General features: G+C 57.2%; 2 protein-coding genes across 2 annotated transcripts; one reads left to right on the top strand and one right to left on the bottom strand.

Annotated features, from left to right (window-relative positions):
* Positions 1 to 2,099: 2,099 nt before the first annotated feature.
* On the bottom strand, positions 2,100 to 7,504 carry WDR31 (WD repeat domain 31). The gene is made up of 8 exons (XM_050320292.1): positions 7,431 to 7,504; positions 6,566 to 6,695; positions 6,087 to 6,161; positions 5,049 to 5,193; positions 4,865 to 4,965; positions 3,910 to 3,977; positions 3,345 to 3,471; positions 2,100 to 2,351 (listed from the first exon to the last, which is right to left on the bottom strand). Exons 1-8 carry the CDS (start codon positions 7,475 to 7,477, stop codon positions 2,100 to 2,102), a joined length of 945 nt encoding a protein of 314 aa, XP_050176249.1. The 5' UTR covers positions 7,478 to 7,504.
* A 2,358-nt stretch (positions 7,505 to 9,862) lies between these two features.
* On the top strand, positions 9,863 to 19,325 carry BSPRY (B-box and SPRY domain containing). The gene is made up of 6 exons (XM_050320109.1): positions 9,863 to 9,946; positions 10,793 to 10,891; positions 11,813 to 12,043; positions 13,440 to 13,465; positions 14,497 to 14,621; positions 18,589 to 19,325. The coding sequence occupies exons 1-6, from the start codon at positions 9,914 to 9,916 to the stop codon at positions 19,113 to 19,115; spliced, it is 1,041 nt and encodes a 346-aa protein (XP_050176066.1). The 5' UTR covers positions 9,863 to 9,913; the 3' UTR covers positions 19,116 to 19,325.
* Positions 19,326 to 19,431: the final 106 nt, after the last annotated feature.

Genomic DNA, 19,431 nt, shown 5'->3' with positions numbered 1-19,431 from the left:
ACGCTCTGAGTGGCCAGGGTGGGATTGTTGGGATGTCTGTGCAGGGCCAGGGGTTGGACTGGCTGGTCCTGGTGGGTCTCTCCAGTTCAGGATATTCTGTGGTTCTATGAAAACCTTCAAGAGAAAAGAGAAGATGATTCTTCTCCCTGTTTTCAGCTGGAGAGCAGCTGTCCTTGTTCCGTGGGAAGGTGAGCACAGTTCTGTTCCCAACACTCTCAGTGCAGTTGAAGATTGGTGTCTTAAGGAAAAAACCAAACCCCAACCTCCCTCCTAAGTTACTTTTCTTCAAGCAGAGTGTTGAGGGTGTTGAGGGCTTTCTCCTCCCTTCAGGCACCACAGTGCCAGCTCTTGGTGCCTCCCAGGGAAAATACCAGGGGACAAGAGGCCAGCAAGTAACACAGAAGAATATTTAATCACAGTCTCCTCTGGTCCAAGCCTGGACACCAGTTAAAGTGCTCCAGTGTGGCTCCTCACAGCTTGTCTGCTCCCTCTGCCCCGTCCCGCGCTGCAGGGAGGGTTTGTAAGGAAAACGCCTGGATGCACCCCGGGTTTGGCTTTGCTCCTGGACAGCTCCCCACAAAGCCCCCAGGAAACCCCCCTGCCCCGGCACAGGATCCCTGGTGCCCGCGGTCGGGGGGCTCTGGGGGTCCCATCCCCTCTGGGTACAGCGAGTGGCAGGGGGGGTGGCTCAGAACGCCGCCAGCTCCCGCAGGGCCGGCTCGGCGCCGCCGCCCACCCGCAGCACGTGGATGCCGGAGTTGGCGCTGGCGCAGAGCAGCGTGGAGCTGTCACAGGCGGCCAGCGAGGCCAGCGGGCCGGAGCCCTCCAGCGACAGCGTGGCCAGGCAGGCTGGGGACGGAACGGAGGGGACACGGAGATGAGGCAGCGCCACACCGACCTCCCGGCTCTGCCCTCCTGAGCTGCTCCCCGCGCTCTCCCGCATCCTCCCATCCCAAGGGATGTGCCCTCTGGAAGAGAGACCCACCCCCTGTCCAGCCCGCAGGGATCTGAGCATTGATCTGGGCACTGAGGGGCTGACGGGGATCCAGCCCGGGGTCAGGCTCTGCCCCTTCCCCGGGGAGGAAGCAGGGCTGGATGGACAGACAGACCCCCCGGGCAGAGCTGCAGGGCTTGCCTGGAGCCATTCCCAACACGCCTTTTTCTCCCAAATTTCGTCCAGCCCAGAATATGTTTTCCTAAAGGCTGTGTTACACTCACACAGTTTTGATGAGCAGCCAAAAAGGGAAATCAGATCGACAATATCCAGCACCTCCTGTGTGTTATTAAAGCCCCCTGAGGCAGAGTTTGTGCAGACACAGCCCCATGTTGAGCTGTCAACAGAGCTGCCCCTGGCACAGACCTGCAAAGAGCTGCCCTGTGGTGACCTGCACCCTTCCAAGAGCAGCTGGATCCCAGCTGCCCACTGTGGAGTCACCCAGCTGGGAAGTCACGAAGCTGCACCTTGGCATGCTCAGGCACAAGGGCAAATGAACAGGGATGTGAAACAGCAGGTTTCTCTGTGGGAGATGCTCAGGTTTCTATTTTCAACCCATCTTAAATAAGTGCACTTGGAGAGGGGCTTAACCCTGGGGAGTGTCTAATGCTGGTGCCTTGGACTGCATACCATGCAGGGCTCTGAACCTGAACAGTTTCCCAAGAGGTCTCTGCTGCTGCACAAGGGTTACCAAGAGCCTGCTGCTATGGCAGGGCTGGCAGGTAAACAGCCTTTGTGCAGCTCAGGGGAGGGCTCAGCCCTCAGCACCAGCTTTAACCCCACCACTCCCCTTCACGAGGGCAACCAGAGTGAGGGCAGTGGCTGAGCAGCCCTCTGTCCTCCAGCACAACCATTCCTTCACCTGGATCTCTGAAATGCTCTGGGTTTTGTTTTTTTTTTTTTAATCATTTGTTCATTGCTGAGCTTGGCTGTATCTTTAAAAGCCATCTCATAATTCTTGCTCTTCGCTTAGGAAGGACACCTGTCACCTCTGACATGCACCCAACCCACCTCCTCCTCTGCAGGGCAAGCAGAAGCCCGGAGTTTGCTCTAGGGGATGTCTCCACCCTGCCGTGCAGCTGGAACGGAGTAAATTCCAGAGATTTCAGGCTTCCTCCCGCCCATCGCCACCAGGAGACAGGCACAAGGAAGCACAAACACAAGTTTTGTTCTCCCAGCAGGAGCCCCCCCTACCTGCCGTGTCCCGGTGCCAGACCTTCACTGTGCTGTCGCTGGAGGATGTGGCCACGCTGGGGGCGAGGGCTGGGCCCCGGGGCAGGAAAACACACGAGGTGGTGGTCTGGAAATGCCCCCTGTACTCGCACACCCGGCCCCGGGTCTGCCGCAGGTCCCACAGCTGCGAGGGAAGAGGCAGAGCTCAGGGCCGGGTCTGACACTGCCCGGGGCCGGCAGGGAGCGATTCACACACAGGAGGGAAGAGCAGGCTGGGGGAATTGCTCCTTGCCAATCCTCAGTGCCCACTGCCTTTGTCCCTGCTCCTGCTCACAGTCCTGGGGAATGCCAAATCCCAAGGGATTTCTGACTATTTGAGCACCTGCCCACAGAGCTGCAGACAGGTAATGAGGCTCCAGCCCAGTCCCATCCTCAGCCCTGCTCTCTCTGGGATGGGATGGGGTGGGATGGGATAGTCTCATCCCCTTGATCCTCACACACAGGGCTGAGAAGCTGCCAATCCTAAGCTCAGTTCTAAGCTCAGTTTAGGAGACACAGAATGCCCATGTGTGGCTAAAGGCTCTAACCAGGTTTGGGGTCACTCAGACACTGGCACAGCCCTGTTTGTGTCGTGAGGCAGCCAGGGAAAAACTGCAAAATTGGTTCACACTGACTGGACCTCCCTAATCATCGAACACTGTGGGGTTTTTTTCCTTTTCAAGTGACTTTACCATGTTCCTGCTTTCAAGGCCTTGTATTTTCAGAGGGGGAAACGTGGATCTGGGAAAGATCCCCAGGGGCACACAGGAGAGAGGTAAACATTGCTCAGCAGCACCACAGAATAATGGGTTGGGAGGGACATTAAAAATCATCTAGTTCCATCCCCCTGCCACGGGCAGGGACACCTTCCACTAGACCAGGTTGCTCCAAGCCTCACCCAGCCTGGCCTTGAACACCTCCAAGGATGGGGAAAATCCCAGTGCTTTACTCAGGACGATATTCTGACATTCCCTGAGCAGAACTTCCCAAAGGCCAAGGCAGGAAGGCACTAAGCTCTGGTTGACACCAGCACAAATCCAGTGCAGTGGGAGCACTCAGATCCCTGGAGCACTGATCTGCTGCTCTCTGCTGTGCCCCAGGGGCACTGGAGGAAGGAGCAGGAGCTGAGCACACTCACGGTGGCCTCTCCCCCCTGGCTGCTGCTCAGGCAGTACCGCCCGTCCTGGCTCACGTCACAGCACGTCTGGATGTGCTGCTTGGCTGGGAACGTGTGTGCCACCTGCAGCTCCCGGCTGTCCCAGATCCTGCAGGGAACAGGGCAGGGGAAGGGCACTCTGAGGCATCATCTCACGAAGGGTTTCCCCCTCCACCCTGTGCCCTCCCGCTCTGCCCTTCTGCCACCCCTCCTGGGGCAGCCCCCTCCTGCCTGCCGAATCCACCCCTGCTCTCATCCATCCCGGATCACTCTCCAGCCAGAGCAGCTGAGCTGAGCTTTCTGTTCCACAAAGTCTCCTCTTTCCCTGCAGTCACCACCCCGTGCTGCTCACAGCCCCTGTGTCCCTGGCTGTCCTCCCCTGGCACTGCGCTCCAAGGTCCAGGTGAGCTGGGAAGTGGCTTCTGGCCACACCAGCAGCTGGTCATGACAACCACCAAAGAACAGCCTCCTTGTGCGCTGGCATCTTCCCCAAACCCCCCTGCCCCAGGCTGTCACTCCCTTCTCCGTGGCCACACGTAGGACTCACCTGGTTGTTTTATCCTCCGAGGTCTGGATGACATAAGGCTCCCCAGGAACCCAGCACAGGTGTGTGACCTGTGGACAGGGAAGGATGAGCAGGAGCCACCTCTGTGTGCAGCCCAGGCTGTGTCTGCTGTGGATGCACAGCCACTGAGCTCCCACCCTCTCCCTCCTCGTGCTGGGTTGGGAGCTGGAAGTGTTGGATGAAGGTGTTTCCTGCTCCCCTCCTGGGCCCAGGCCCTGTGGGGTTACTGGGGGTGTTTCAGGCAGGGAGGTGCCAGCAGCTCACCAGGACACAGAGCCCTGGGAACAGGGATACCACGGGCACCCACACCAGCTCCACTGCTGGGCTGCTACAGGAGGGAATGCACAGTGAGGGAGCTGGGGGGGCTCAGCCTGGAGAAAAGGAGGCTCAGGGGGGACCTTCTGGCTCTGCAACTCCCTGACAGGAGCGGGGAGCCGGGAGGGGTCGGGCTCTGCTCCCAGGGAACAAGGGACAGGAGGAGAGGAAAGTTGTGCCAGGGGAGCTTTAGTTTGGATATTGGGGAAAATTTATTCACAGAAAGGGTGGTCAGGCACTGGCACAGCTGCCCGTGGCACTGGTGGAGTCCCCATCCCTGTAAGGATTTAAAAAACGTGTAGATGTGCCACTTGGGGACATGGGTTAGGGGTGGCCTTGGCAGTGCTGGGGGAATGGTGGGACTCTGATCTTAGGGGGCTTTTCCAGCCTCAGTGATTCCATGGTTCTGTGTGCTTCCTGGCAGCTCAGCATTAATAAACTGCCACGTCTCCTGGTACCTTTGTGCTTCTGGGCCTGTTGTCAAGGCAGCCTGGGCAGGGCCTGCAGGGCTGCCTTTGGCACCAAGCTCACAGCAAATTCCCCCTCCACAGCCTCGTGTGTGAAAGAACCACGTGGGCAGTGAGGTGCCAGGATGGGATGTGGAGGAAGCAGCAGCTCCTACCAGATTCCTGGAGATGGTGGCCCTGCCCAGACACTCCCCAGTCTCTGTGTCCCACTTGCACACGCTGTTGTCTCGAGAGCCCGTGCACAGCTGGGAGGCATCTGCAACCACAAGGGAACACCAAAACCAAGCCAAGAAGCGTTGGCAGTCTGTCCCTGGGGACTGGGGCTGTGCTGTCCCTCACCTGGGCTCACAGCCAGCCCAGTCACAACCAGCTCATGTCCTGGGAAGTGCTGGCTGGGCCCTGACGCCCCGTGAAGCTCCCACATCATCACTGTCTTGTCCCGGGACGCGCTGAAGACTCTGCTGGAGTCCAGGGCAGAGGTGACCTGCCAAGAACAACAGGGACAAGCTGGTTATCCTCCCAGCCAGCCCAGCTCTGCTCAGGGACAACACAGCACTGCTGTCCTGTCACAGCCCAAAACATGCAGGAATGTGCCTGGGGAGAACCTGACCTCCAAACTCTGTCCCTCGTCCTCCAGAGCCAGGGGGTGGGATGGAGGGTGGGGGCTCTCAGATCTCGGTCTTAGAAACCATTCAGTTTATAGGAAAAGCTTCCTTACAAACCCAAATGAGCCCAGTGCTTGGCTGCCCTGAGCACTGAGGTGAATGTCCCTCCAGTACCACAACCCAGGGGACCCCCCAGGGCTGTCCCTGGTCAGGGTGCACTGGCCACACCCCACACACAGGTACACACCCCTGCATATCTGCTCTCCAAGGGGAGTGCTGGGCTTTGTCATCGCAATCCCAGAAGGGAAATTAAAGCCCTGCTGTTCCCAGGATTGGCTGGCTGTGGAATAACAACCAGTCCAGCAGAATGAGACCCAAAGAAAAGTGAATGGTGTCTCCAAATCAAAAACTTGACCTCAAATTCATCCTGAGCCTTTGCTACACAGTCTCCTGGAGGGGAAGACAAGCCTATGTCCAGACCTCCTGCAGCCCTGTTTAGTCTGGATTCACCTCTTATTGATGCTTCCCTGGACAGCAAAGTATCATTTGGGACCCTGGGAAAGGCTTAATGTGTTCTGATCAGGGAACCCTGAATTGTCGAGGTTGGAAAAGACCTTTAAGGTCATCAAGTCTGACTGGCCCCAGTTAGATACCGGGGACACTCTGGTCCCTCTTTCTAGTGGAGCAAAGGGAGCCCTGTGTGATGCCCAAACCAGTGCTCCATGATTCCTGACTCCCCAGGAATGCTGGCAGGAGACCCCGGCGCTCTCACCTTGGTGACCTCGCGCTCGTGCCCGACGAAGCGGCGCAGGGCGGCCCCGGATCTCCAGCTGCACACAGCCACACTCTGCAGGGAGCAGGACAGGTCAGCAGGGCACAGGGCAGGCAGGCTCTCACACTGTGCACAGCCCACAGGGGAGGGAGCAGGTTCCTCTGGTTTTGAGCTCCTGCAGCGGGTCCAGCTGCCTTTAGAGCCAGGTAACATAAGGGCTGGTGATTCCAAACCTGGGTGAGACCACTTGACGTGATCTGAGCTCAGGAAAGGTTACAAAATTCGATTCCATGTGCTTCAGTGTGTGCCCTCACTCCGAGCTCATCTTTTCTTTCTAAATCCAGGGACTGACACTCTCACAGAATGTTCACAGAAGAGCTGAACACTTCAGGGAAATGTTCAAAGCTCACATTTAAACCTTATTTCTGAACCTGTTGATTTATTTTCCTGTCCATGGACCATGGCAAGGAGTACCTCACCTTATCCCTGCCCCCTGACACACACAGGTCTGGTTTGAGGGCAGCCACAGAGGAGACGGCGTCGGTGTGAGCGGGGCTGTGCTGCCGAGAGGCGCCGACGGATCCCGCCTGTCCCACGGAGCCCTCGGCCCTGCGGCACGGACAGACAGGGGGCAGCTGCAGGGCGGGGGACACAAGGCCAGGGTGCCATTCCCGTGACACCAGGTCTGGGAGATGGCACTGCTGACATCATCTGATGTGGCAGCACCTGCCTTGGACAGCCTGAGAGAGGCTGTGAGCAAAGCAGGTGAGATGGAGCAGACCTACCCCACCCCTCGAGCTGCCAAATACTTGTATGTTTGCTCACTCTGTGCTAGTGCAAAGAATAAGGGAGATTTTGATCCCATCAGCCCCCACTGTCACTCACATGGGTCAGACTCTTTGCTGTGACACCTCCCTGGCCACACGGGGTGAGTCTCCCAGTGTCACTCCATGCTCTCAGCTGCTCTCCAGGCTGAGATCCCTCCCCTTGCTGCCAGACACTGAATTATCTCATCTTGCCAACAAAAGCAATGACAGTCTCTGAAGAGCCAGCGAAGCAGTTTGGATATTTGGGCCAAAGAGCCACTCCTGGAGCTGTTCCCCTTCAGAGTTCTGCCTCAGCCATCACAGGGCATGGCCACTCCTGTGAGTGACACTTGGGATTTCAGCCCCCCGAGGAAGCTGAGCAGACTTTTGGAGTGAGGGTTAAAAGTGAAAACCCGATTCATACACTCAGTAATGAAACTGAAACCACGTGCTTGCTCTGTTCTCCGGCCACTTGTGTTCTCTGCTCACTCTCACACCTGGTTCATTGACAAGACAGGATCACCCAGCGCTGCTTTACCTGTATGTGATGGTGTGGGAGCTGAGTTTACTCTGCAGCTTCCCCATAGCCCTCCAACGGGCAGGGTCCCCACCATGGGGTGTCACATCAGCACCTCAGGCACCACAGGCACCTGTGGGAGAGGGGACACAGCATCATCAGGGATCCAGGGGGGGTTCTGCCTGTTACACACACAGGGTAAGGTGCTGGTAACACATTATTTACATCCCAACCTCACTTAGAATGACAGCAAAGCCTCAGAGGAGGGGACATCAGGAGGTCCTGAGCCAAACCTTTGGCTTAGAGCAGAGTCAGCAGCAGGGGGAGGTTTTGGAACCTCATGCTGAGCTTAAAAACACCCAGGCTTGGTGAGGCCACACCAGAGATGGAGCTGCTGCCTGTCATTGTTCTAGTGCTTTACACTTTCCTCTTACTCCATTACCTGGTCTGGACTCCCACAGATCCAGGTGAGGAGCCTCTGGCAGAGCAGGGCTCAGCATCTCTCCCTCATGTCCTCACAGGTCACAGACTGAGCACAAACCAGTCTCAGTGACAGTGAATTGTCACAGACAATAACTGGCTGCTGCTTAGCTCAAGGCACACTAATTGGATTTGCCCAGCACTATGTGTATGTTGGCATTCCCATCTTCTGGGGCTGTAGTACTTCACTAATAAAATCCAGGAAAAAACACCCCACACCTTTTCCAGCAATGAAAAAAACCTGCTGGAAGGCCCTGCCCACAGAAACTGGAGAACCAAATCCTGGAAGCACTGAGCAAGAGGGGCTGGGTTTCTACAAAACAATCCCCTTTCTAATTTTACCCTGACAGCCCTTGTGATTAGCAATTAGTAATACCCAGTTAATCGCCACCTGCTCTGTCCATGAGTTTGCATGTCCCAAAGATGTGAGGAATGATCAATCTCACGGCTGAGGGGCCCTGACAATTTGGCAATTTACTCCTTTCAATCAGACCCTGATTGTTTCAGCACATTAGGAACACGATTTTTCTTTGACATGGGAGAAGTCTGGATGTTGTTTCTCCTGCAAAACAAGATTCTGGGAAAAGCCAAGACAGAAATTCTGATTTTTAACTATGATGTTCCTGTTTCCTAGTTAGTTTCCCCACTCCAGTGGTTAGTGCAGTCCCTACCTGCACAAGAGCTCCAAGGGAGGATGCAGAGAAGCTGCTGGTGGCTCCACGAGGCTGCAGGGAAGGAGGAACTCTGTCCTGTGTCTCACTGTGCTCTCCTGCCTCTTCCCCACTGCAAGAAAGAGCATCTTCTGAATGCTGAGTGAACATCAGGCAGGATTTTCATCCAAGGTTTTGTTATCTGCATCCTAACATGTTTATCATCCACCTGCTCCATCACAAAGCTCTAATAACACAGGGATCCAGCAGCAAGTGGACACAAAGTGTCACCTCCAGCAGACTGATTTTCACGCTAGAGGATCTCCTTATTTTCCCTTCTGCCTTAAATATATCACTTGACAGAAATCAAATGCATTTTTTACTAAATTGCTTTCAAAAAATAACCCATACTACTGCCTCCACCTGTCCAAGCTCTGCCAGGAAATCCTTACCATGGGATAGGGAATGACAACAGCCACAGCAGTGGGCAGGGGGACCCCAGCAGAGCTTCCCACATCCTTATCACCCTTCGAGGAGGGTGTTTGACCATCTTTGTGGAGGATGGGATGACATCCTGGCCCCTAGAGCTGGGGGTGACCCTGTGGCAGCGCTGCAGGTCCCTGTGCTGGGAGTGTCCCCACGGGGGATCACTGGGGGCCTCCTGGGTCCCTAGGGATGGAGTGGCCCTGTGGGGGTCAGTGGGGACATCCTGGGTCCCTATGGATAGGGGTGGCCCTGTGGGGAATCACTGGAGGTATCCTGAGTCCCTATGGATGGGGGTGGCCTTGTGGGGTGTCAATGGGGCCATCCCCGGTCCCTGTGATGGAGGTGGCCCTGTGGGGTCATCACAGGTCCCTAGGGATGGGGGTGGCCCTGTGGGGTGTTAAGAGGGGTATCCCGGGTTCCTGGTGATGGGGTGACCTGTGGGATGGTCAGTGGGGCATTCCAGCTCCCTATGGATGGGGGTGACCCCCTGGGCAGTCAGTGGGGTCATCCTGGCTCCCTGTGATGGGAGTGGCCCTGTAGGGGTCCATGGGGGCATCCCGGGTCCCTGCGCTGGGGCGGCCCCACAGATGCGATATGGGGCAGCCTGACAGGGGCAAGGCGGGCACAGCTCCTGGGAAGGGTTCGGGAACAATCCGTGTCCCTGTGGCTGGGGCAGCCCCCCGGCCCAGCCCGGGGCCCCTCGGCGCACTCACCGTGTCCGGAGCAGCCCCGTCCCGCTGTCCCTCCCGGGGCCGGTCCCGCTGTCCCTCCCGGGGCCGGTCCCGCCGTGTCCCTCCCGGGGCCGGTCCCGCCGAGTCCCGCCCGGGGCGGGGCCGAGCCGAGCCGGCCGGGCGGGGCCGCCGCCCCCGCGGCAGGTGCGGGCACAGCATGGCCCGGCGGGGCGGGCCGGAGCGGCTGCGGGTGAGTGGGGGGACCCGGCCCGACCTAACCCCGACCCCGACCCTGACCCTGACCCCGATCCCGGCCCCGATCCCGGCCCGGGGCTCGCCGGCGCTGAGGGGAGCCCCGGGCCGGGCGGGGCGGGGAGAGGGGCCGCGTGTGGGACTGGGGAGTTCCGGCGGGGCGTGAGGGTTCCTGAGGGGAAAGTGGGAGTCCCTGGGAGGTTCTGGGGGTCCCGGCCGTGGGTCCGTGAGGGAGTGGAGGCGTCCCCTGGGGGGAGTGGGGCCGCAGGGGTCCCTGCAGGGGTGTGGGGTCCTGGGGAGTTTGTGGGATCCTGGGGATCTCTGGGGGGTGTGGGGGTCCTGGACGGGGTGTGGGTCCGTGGGGGAGTGTGAGTGTCCCTGGAGGGAGTGAGACCCTGGGGATCCTTGGTGAGCCGTGGGAGTCCTAGGGGGGATTTTGGGGCCCTGGCGGGGTGTGGGGCTGCGGGGACCCCTGATGGAGTGTGGGGGTCCCAGACGGGACTGGTAGGATGTGGGATGTGGAGGGGATGTGGGACCCTGGGGGTCCTTGGCGGGGTGTGGGTGCCTGGGGTCCCTGGTGGAGTGTTGGGTCCCAGACAGAGTATGGGGATGCCTGGGGGTCCTTGGGCAGGTGTGGGGGACCCTGATGGGATGTGAGGCCATGGGAGGGGAAGGCTCTCTGTGGGGCTGTGTAGGGGGTCCCCTGTGGGGAAGGGGCTCACTGTGGGGTGGTGCAGAAGGACCCTGACAGCTGTGGGGCCTTGTGGGGTCAGGCTGATGGGGGGCTCGGGGTGCTGTGGCCCTGTCCAGGCCCGTGTCCATCACCTGCTGTTCCGTGTCCCAGGACAAGCTCGTGGACCGGTGTGAGCAGATCCAGCTGCAGAGCGCGGCCATCGCCCGGCACGTGGACGAGGTGCTGCCTGCCAAGGACCAGGCTGTCCTGGTGAGTCCCTGCCCCTGCCAAGGACCAGGCTGTCCTGGTGGGTCCCTGCCCCTCTCCTGGCACAGCTGGCCCTGTGTGCTCACCGTTCCCATTGGAGATGGGGCTCATCAGTGTGCGGGGATTGTCCCACCCCACAGCTGTGGAAGTGGAGTTCTAGGGTGTGCCTGTGATTGCTGCCTCACCTGCCTAAAAAATGTACAAGGACAGTACATTTCTTGGTGTCAGTGTACAGCATTTAAACATTCCACTAGGACCAGTGTCTTAGCAATTCCTGGTTTTATTTGTTCCTTGCTGTCACTGAGGATGAGGGCAAAGGACAGTTATAGAATCATAAAATCACTGAGTGGTTTGGGTTGGAAAGGCTTTAAAGACCATCTTGTTCCCACCCCCTGCCATGGACAGGGACACCTTCCACTAGCCCAGGTTGCTCCAAGCCCTGTCCAACCTGGCCTTGGACACTTCCAGTTATCCAGGGGCAGCCACAGCTTCCCTGGGCAACCTGTGCCAGGGCCTGCCCATCCTCACAGGGGAGAACTCCTTCCCAGTATCCCATCTATCCCTGCCCTCTGGCAGTGGGCCCCCTTGTCCTGTCCCTCCAGACCCTTGTCCAAAACCCCTCTCCTGCTCTCTTGGAGCCTCTTTAGGCACTGGAAGGGGCTCTAAGGTTTTCCCAGAGCCCTTTCTTTTCCAGGCTGAGCAGTCCCAGCTCCAGGGACAGAACTCTGGTCCCTCACAGGTTGTCACAGTTAGGCCAGGAGGCTGTAGGTGGGTTTGGGACTGATTGTCCCACTTGCATCACGACATTTGCTGTGGCCTGGGCTCAGTTAGCAGAGTAGTGTTGATGGCTGAGCCCACAGAGAGCTGGCAGGAGCAGCTGGGGCTGCAGGCAGGCTGATGTTGCTCCTGTCCCCGCTCCGGCAGAGCGCGGCCAGCGCGGCGCGGGAGCTGGTGATCCAGAGGCTGCTCTTCGTGGGCAAGGCCTGCGAGAACGAGGAGCAGCGGCTGCTGGAGAAGGTGCATGCCGAGGAGGAGAGGGCACACCAGAGCATCCTGACCCAGCAGGTGCACTGGACAGAGGCTCTGCACAAGCTGGGAGCCCTCCGGACCTACCTGGTGGACATGATCACCAACCTGGATGACCAGGGCCTGCTGGTCAGTACTGCTCCATGCTCTGGGGGGGAGGTCGGTCAGCCCAGAGGTCACCTGGACCTCTTACCATGGGACTTAAATGTGGTGTTCAGCAACTGCTGTGCTGACAGCGAGGAGGCAGGGCTGGACAGGACCTGCATCTGCAGGTCTAGCTCAGGGAACCTCCTTGGCCTGGACCTGATAAACCCCTATGGTTTCTCAGTGGTTCCCAGAGCATCTGCTCTGCCTGATCCTGCTCTGGCTTGCAGTGAGGTCCAGAACCACCCAGGCTCAGGTGTCCAAGCTCTTGGCTTGCAGCTGCCCTTAGGCCAGACAGCCAGGACAGCTGTGGGCTGAGAGCTGCTCTTACAGCAGTTCATTGTGCCACCAGTTGTCTACTATTGTGTGTAGTTTGAATCAAAACTGATTTGGGAGCACCTGCATCTCTTCTGGAAAGTCCCCCCTGTCGTCTGGCACAGCTGTATTTGGGATATTTGCTGTGCAGAAGCAGCCTGTGCTTCCCCTCCCTCAGTTCCTTCTCTGGTTGTTGAATTGTCTGGGTTTACCCAAGCCATTCCTCTCATTTTGGAAGGGAGCAGGATGGCCTCCCACCACCATGCTCAGCCTCTGCTTCCCACATGGGAGTCAGTGAGAAAGAGGGCAGCAACTCTGCTTGGAAAACAGACCCGATCCCATAGGGAGAGGGCAGATGTTCCTTTGGTAGGAAAAGCAGTGTCTGTCCTGCCCCAGCAGCTCAGCTGGGCTGTGGCTGCACCATGGAGAGCAGAGGCTGGAGAGCAGGACCCATCAGCTGCCTGTGCCAGAGAACAGCCAGACCCTTTTCCACATGGTGTAAGGGGAATTAGGACCTTAGATTGCTGGTGTTGGTACTTGTGTCTATCAGGAATCCGCTGGTGCCATGCCACAGGCCTGCAGCTTGCCTGCAGCTCGGATTTGAGCAGGGATCAGATATTCTCCTACCACTTTACTGTATCTGGAGAATGCCCCGTGACAAGCAGGAACAGAAATAAGTGGGACCAACTATGAGGTTACCTGACCCTTGGCTTAGTTCCTCTGTCACCACCCCCTTGCTAAAAGCCCTGGAGTTGTTTGCTGGAAGCACAGGCTGTTCCTGCAACATTCCCTAGTGGAGTGGGAGCAGAGGGAGGGCAGCAGGCAGTGCCCCAACTGGATGTAGAGGATGTATTGCCCTCGGCCATTCCCACTCATTTTCTGAGCTGGGGAGTGGGAAGTGCTGCAGCTCAGGAAAATGGATGTTGGACGCTCCCCAGGGTTGGTGTTGGGGTGAGGGGTGGTTTCTCTGGCTCAGGAAGCAGAACACTGCTGTGCCTCAGCCTGTGTTTGGGATTTCACCCGTGGGCATTTCAGCTCTGGTGACTCTTTCTTTCCTTGTCCCCAGCGCGCAGAACGAGAGATCTTCGAGAGGTCAGTGCGTGGCTGCTCCTGCTCCTTTCCCTGCCCCTGCTGCAGGCTCACCTGCCTGCCTGCAGCTCCTGTGCAGTGCCGTGGCTCAGGCACCCTGGACACCTCTGTCCTCCCTCGTGCTGCTTCTGCTGGGGACAAGGACACAGCGCAGAGATGCCACTCTTGTCTCTGCTCCGGAGCAGCCTGGCCCCTGCAGATGCTCCATGTGCAGTGCCAGAACAGCGGCCCTTGTTTACAGGAGAACTCTCCAGCTCCTTAGAACATCCCCAGGGCTCACTGGGGGTTGGAACAGGCCTGTCCCGGCTGTTGGCAGGAGGTGGGGTGGTCCTGGTGGGAAGCTGGTGTGCTCCGTGCTGGGGTGGCTGGCAGTGTCCCAACAGTGTCCCCAGCAGCCCCATGGGTGACACTGGGCTGCCCCTCCCTGAAGAGGCACCTCGGGGGCTGTGTTTTCACATCCCTTTGTCTCCGTGGCTCCTTTGGGGGTGCTGGCCCCGTGCTGCCCAGAGGGCTGGTGGGGTATTTGTGCCTGCAGAGAGTACAGAATGTGCCACAGCCTTTCCTCACAACCACGAGCTGTGTGGGTGCTGCAGGCCACAGGAACCAGCAAACCCTCCGTGCCTTGCAGTGCTGGGTGAAACCTGGCTCCTGCCACACCCCCTGGGCTCCAACTGTTACAAAGAGGGAAATCTGAGTCTTCCCGCTGTTCACTGGGCTCCCTTTGTACCTTGATGGCCGCTCTCAGACACATTTATTTACCCTGTGTCTGCTGAGTGAGGAGCTGTGGATTCAGGCTGCTGGGATGTGTTTTACAACACTGCAGTCCTTTCACAAGGGACTGTAAGCAAAGCCAACCGAAAGTATCACTTAAAGTATCGCTCAGGGCGAGAGCTGGCTCAGAAACCCCCGCTGTGGTCACTCTGCAGCCAGAGCTCCTCTTTAACCTCGGCCATACCTCCTAAGGGATCTTTATAAACACCTCCCAGCACAACAAAGCTTTGTATTTTGAAATTGCTCTTGTTTTGCTTTGCTAGGACAGAGGTGGCTGAGGGAATCTTGGAGCCACAGGAGTCCCTGAAGTTAAACTTTAATCAGACGTGTGTTCAGAGTCCACTCCTGCACCGACTGTGGGCCTCTGCTGTGCTCTGCTGCCTCACAGGTCAGTGTTTCACGTGCTCTGGGGATTCCTCATTCATGTTATGCCCCAAGAAACACCCTCATGTTGTGTAAAAACCTCCTGGTGCCCTGTCCTGCCCCTCTGCTCTCCCAGCCTCTGGGGGTTTCCTGGAACCCCCCAGCCAGGGGAGCAGCAGCAGCAGCTGGGGGAGGTTTTGGGGGTGCAATGGGGGCTCCAAGCAGGTTGTGGCTCAGAGCAGAGCTGGAGTTTGAAAAGACTCTGTGTTTTATCAGCTCTGTGGCTTAAGCTCACGTGGCTTCTTTTGCCGTTTCCTGGGTGGCTTGGTGACTGCAGTGAAGCTGATTCTGCTGGGGAATCTCTGTCACAGAAATCCCTCTTCACCACGTTCAGCACTGGGTTGCTGGGCATTTTAAAAGAGGGTGAGTTCACCTGTGGGGTGTCTGTGAGATGCTCTGAGCAGTGGAGTGAGCAGTGAGGAGATGCAGCAGCTTTCTCCTCACAGGCTGAGATTGTGGCTGTGCATGAGCTGGTGGTTTTTAGAAGAGTTTGTGCTCTGGCTCAGCTCTTTCTGTACAGCTGGGGCTGCACTGGAGGCGTTTGCCAGGCCAGTGACAGGCTCTGGGTACGGGTTTAGCAGGTTGGTGTTGGCTGTGTTGAGCAGGGAGAGCCAGTTTTGTCCTGGCTGTGCTGTGCTTGGGGGGCTGGTTGTGAAATGTTTGCTTTTACCCTGACTTTCAGGCCATCACTGGAGCATTTCAAAAAGCATCTCAGAGGTGGCAACGTCCTTTACAGGTTGCCTTGTGAACAATCCCTAGGGTGATTTTCTCAAAGGTTTTGTATTAACTTTGCTGGTGAGCTGTTTCCAGTTTTTCCCTGTTTCCAGGCCCCTCTCCAAGGTCTCTGCTTTGGCCTTTTCTTTGCTCCTGTAGTTTTGACTTCTGCTTGAGAATCTATGCTACCCAGCACCACATCACCTGTTTCTTCTGCTGCAAACTCTGATGTCCTTCCCCCTTTGTGATTAATTTCCCTGTTTTCAGTCTTTGAATGCTGGCAGTCATGGAAGGTGTCCCTGCCCATGGCAGGGGGTTGGGACTGAGTGATCTTTAAGGTCCCTTCCAGCCCAATCCAGTCTGGGATTCTATTCCAGTTGGGCACTGACAGTGTCCCAGTCACACAGAATCACTGAGGCTGGAAAAGCCCTCCAAGATCATCGAGTCCAGCCTTTGGTCAATCCCCACCTTGTCCCCCAGCCCAGAGCACTGAGTGTCACATCCAGTCCTTCCTTAGACACCTCCCTGGGCAGCCCCTTCCAGTGCCTGACCACTCTTTCCATGAAGAAATTCTTCCAGGAAGAATCAGTTGAGCAGGTTCTTGGCTGATGTTCTGAGCCATAAAAGTCAAGGAAGAAACCTTTCCCTAATTCTCTTTGTTGTGACATGGGTTTTTTTAAGGCTTCCTCTCCCATCCTTGTGAAATGTAATGGCTCTAAGGCATCCAGTGGTTGCAGTGGGTGTGTTGGTGCACTTATTACACAGCAATTTCATTCTCTTTGGGGTGTTTTTGGAGTGTGTGGTTACATTTAATGTGTCATTATTGCATGCTGAGGATTCCTGCTGTATCCTTGTGGATCTCCTCAGTCCACCCAGGACCAAAGCTTAGAGATTTAATATTAACTGCAGTGGCCTGAGCTTGTTGAGACACAGTAATGTTATGTGTCACTTCGTGCTCCCTTCTCCCAAAGGTAGTTGAGCAGTTGGCTGTCTTGTTTGTTTGCTTGAAAACACAAAATTCCCAGCCTTGACAGCTTGCTTCAAACCTCTCAAAAACTTGGAAAGCAGCAGGAAAAAGAGCCTCCATTTCCCTCTCAGAAATAAACACGATTCCTTTGATGTCTTCACTTGGCATCCAGGCTTCTGTATCACTTACATGTGAAGTTGGCAGCTTTTTCCTTATACCAAGAGATGATGTAAATCTCCTGGCACAGTTTTGGGAGGAATCTGGGTTCATGGGAACTTGGATTTTTAAAAGCAGTCAAATGTGCTGCAGCCAACATGTATGTGCTTACCAGAGCTGTTAACCATCTTAAGCTGCCATCCCTCATTTCCCAAGGCCACCCTGATGGGCACAGCACACAGAGAAAACAGGTTTGGGGGTGAGATGAGTTCATTAATCAGAATATATGGGAGAATCTGGAGGGCAGATTTAATCATTGCAAAACACTTGTGTGTGTGGGAAAATGTGCTGATCTGAATTGCTCTGCTGTCACCTTGCCAGTGCTCCCCCTCCCTCAGATGCCCCCCTGGAATTCCACCACTGTGGGTGTCTCTGGGGTGGTGTTTCCCTGCGTGGATGATCCCTGGAGCACTGGAACGCAGCCCTAGGTTAGGTGTGTGTGCACAGTACGAGGTTTAGTGCCCTCCTTCTGTCAGAGGAAGACAAATTCTGGTACTGCTCCCTTTTCTATGAAGTCAGAGCAGCTTTTGGCTTCCTGGAAAGCCACCCTGCACAGGGACAGCGTGGGCTGCCACAGCCACCGAGTGACAGAGGGCACAGCTGGGGTTTGGCTGCTGCTCAGGGAAATAAATCAAGGGGATGAGGCTGGCAGCTCCAGCTGCAGGGGATGTGGCTTCAGCTCCTCCTTGGGCTCACTCTTATTGCCTGCAATAACTCCCTCCCAACATGGAAATGTGTGTGGCATTTCCCTGCAAAGGGATAATTCAGCCTCGGTGCATCTGTCAGGGAGCACCTGGGCAGGTGCAGCCCGAGCTGCTGCTGGGTCTGCTCCCTGTCACAGGGATGCTGACCTGGGCCCTGGAGCAGGCTGGGCCTGGGATGACCCTGCTCAGGGGGCAGCTTTGGTTTCTTAGGGCCTCATCCTGCCCGGTGCTGGGTGCTGAGCAGGGCATGGTTGGGCATTCCAGGGTAGAGCTGGTGGCAGGGCTGGGACAGTGACTGACTCACCTGCTCCAGCCTTGCTTCCCTGGCAGTTTAAGACCTAAAATGAATGAAGTGAGGGTGGGGGAAGGCAGGGCAAGCAGGGGCACCCCCTGGCAGGAACTGGGAGCAGGTGAGTCAGCTGGACATCAGCCTTATCTCTGCTTCACAAATTTAGGGATGGAGGGACCCACTCGTGCAGTTACTCAGTGCTCACTCAGGGTCTGCAGAGACCACTGAGGGGTCTCAGGGAGGGCTGTGCAGCCAGGGCAGGGCACCATGATCTTAGAGGTCTTTTCCAGCATTAATGATCCCATGATTCTGTGGTCCTGAAGTGGTGCAGGATCCTCCAGCCAGCCTGGCTCACCCTGGGCTGGGTTTGTGCAGCTGAGCAGCCCCAGACTTCTCAGCAGAACCAGACTGAGCCAGGGCCTTGCTCATCTCTGAGCCTGGTGCCACCTCCCCCCACTGCTCCCAGCACCTCAGGGTGGGTTGATTAGCAACTGGGGCTTTGTAGCAGGAAAGAGATTTCCCTGCCCAGCCCTCTCCATCCCTCCCCGTTCCTGTTTTACTGGCTTTGCAGGTTTTCTGCTCACAGCCCTGTCCTTGCCAGGCTCTTGGCTCACCCTGGCTGGGGGAGGAGCAGCCAGGCCCTGCTCACCCACCACGGGGATGGGAAGGGACAGGAACAGAGGTTTGGATCTCTCCCAAAAGCAGGGTGAGCTGAACCTGCTGAGTTCTGTTTTGTGGGAAGTCGGGCCAGAGGCAGAGTAAGATGAGCAGCATCTTTGACTCTGCAGGGCTTCAGGTGCAAGGGTGGAGAGATGTGTGGGGAGTCTGGGCTTAGATGAGTCTCTGCCTCGTTCTGGCCCTGGCTGAGAGAAGAAGCTGCGGGAAGGGCTGTGCTGGCACCCCTGGGAGCAGACGTGTCCCCAGCAGTGATGTGTGAGCAGAGAGTGGTTGTGGTTGTGTTTCTGATGGCCATAACTGCTTCATGTGTGTGTTTCAGGTGAGGGCTACCAACTCTGTGCTCACAGTGTGGCTTCTCTTGCAGGCTCACAGGAGATTCACATCGATGAGAGAACGCTCAGCCCCCACCTCAGCCTGTCGGAAGACAAGAGAACGCTGACCTTCAGCCCCAAGAAAGCCAAGGCGGACTTGGACTGCCCTGAGCGGTTTGACCACTGGCCCAACGCCTTGGCCACTGCAGCGTTCCACTCGGGGCTGTGTGCCTGGAAGGTGGGCGTGGAGCAGAGCTGTGCCTACAAGCTGGGGGTTTGCTACAGCTCCGTGCCCAGGAAGGGCTCTGCCAACGAGGGCCGCCTGGGATTCAACGCCGTCTCCTGGGTGTTCTCGCGCTACGACCGGGAATTCCGGTTCCTGCATGCGGGGCAGCCCCAGCCCGTGGAGCTCATCAAGGCCCCGGCCCAGATCGGGGTGCTGGTTGACTTTGGGGCGGGAGAGGTGCTTTTCTACGACCCCGACTCCTGCACCATCCTCTTCTCCCACAGGGAGACCTTCACTGAGCCCGTCTACCCCGTGTTTGCTGTGGCACACCAGAGCATCTCACTGCTCCAGTGAGCAGGGCCTGAGCGTGACTGGGAGAGCTCTGCACTGTGCCCTGGAGGGAAAGGAGCCCTGGCAGGGCTGTGGGCTGTGTCCAGTGTTCAGACAACACCTGCCTTCACACTACAGCTGTTCTTCACGTGTTTTACAGCAGCTCTCCTCTCCTCCTGTGTCTGCTGTGCTGGGATGAGGGGTCAGGGAATGCCTGGCTGGGCCAACTGCTCTTGGGTGGATTGTTTAATTTCTGCTGTGAAAAATGGGCCAAACAGTAAGTGGTGTGTATGGAGAAATGGCAGGGAGAAGGCACACGAAAGGAAAGGGAAAGAACAGC

Source organism: Myiozetetes cayanensis, unplaced genomic scaffold (genome assembly GCF_022539395.1).
Source record: "Myiozetetes cayanensis isolate MyiCay16 unplaced genomic scaffold, myiCay2020 scf23, whole genome shotgun sequence".
NCBI lineage: Eukaryota > Metazoa > Chordata > Aves > Passeriformes > Tyrannidae > Myiozetetes > Myiozetetes cayanensis.
The sequence above is the reverse complement of the archived record's forward strand: the minus strand, read 5'-3'. Positions and strand labels throughout refer to the sequence as shown.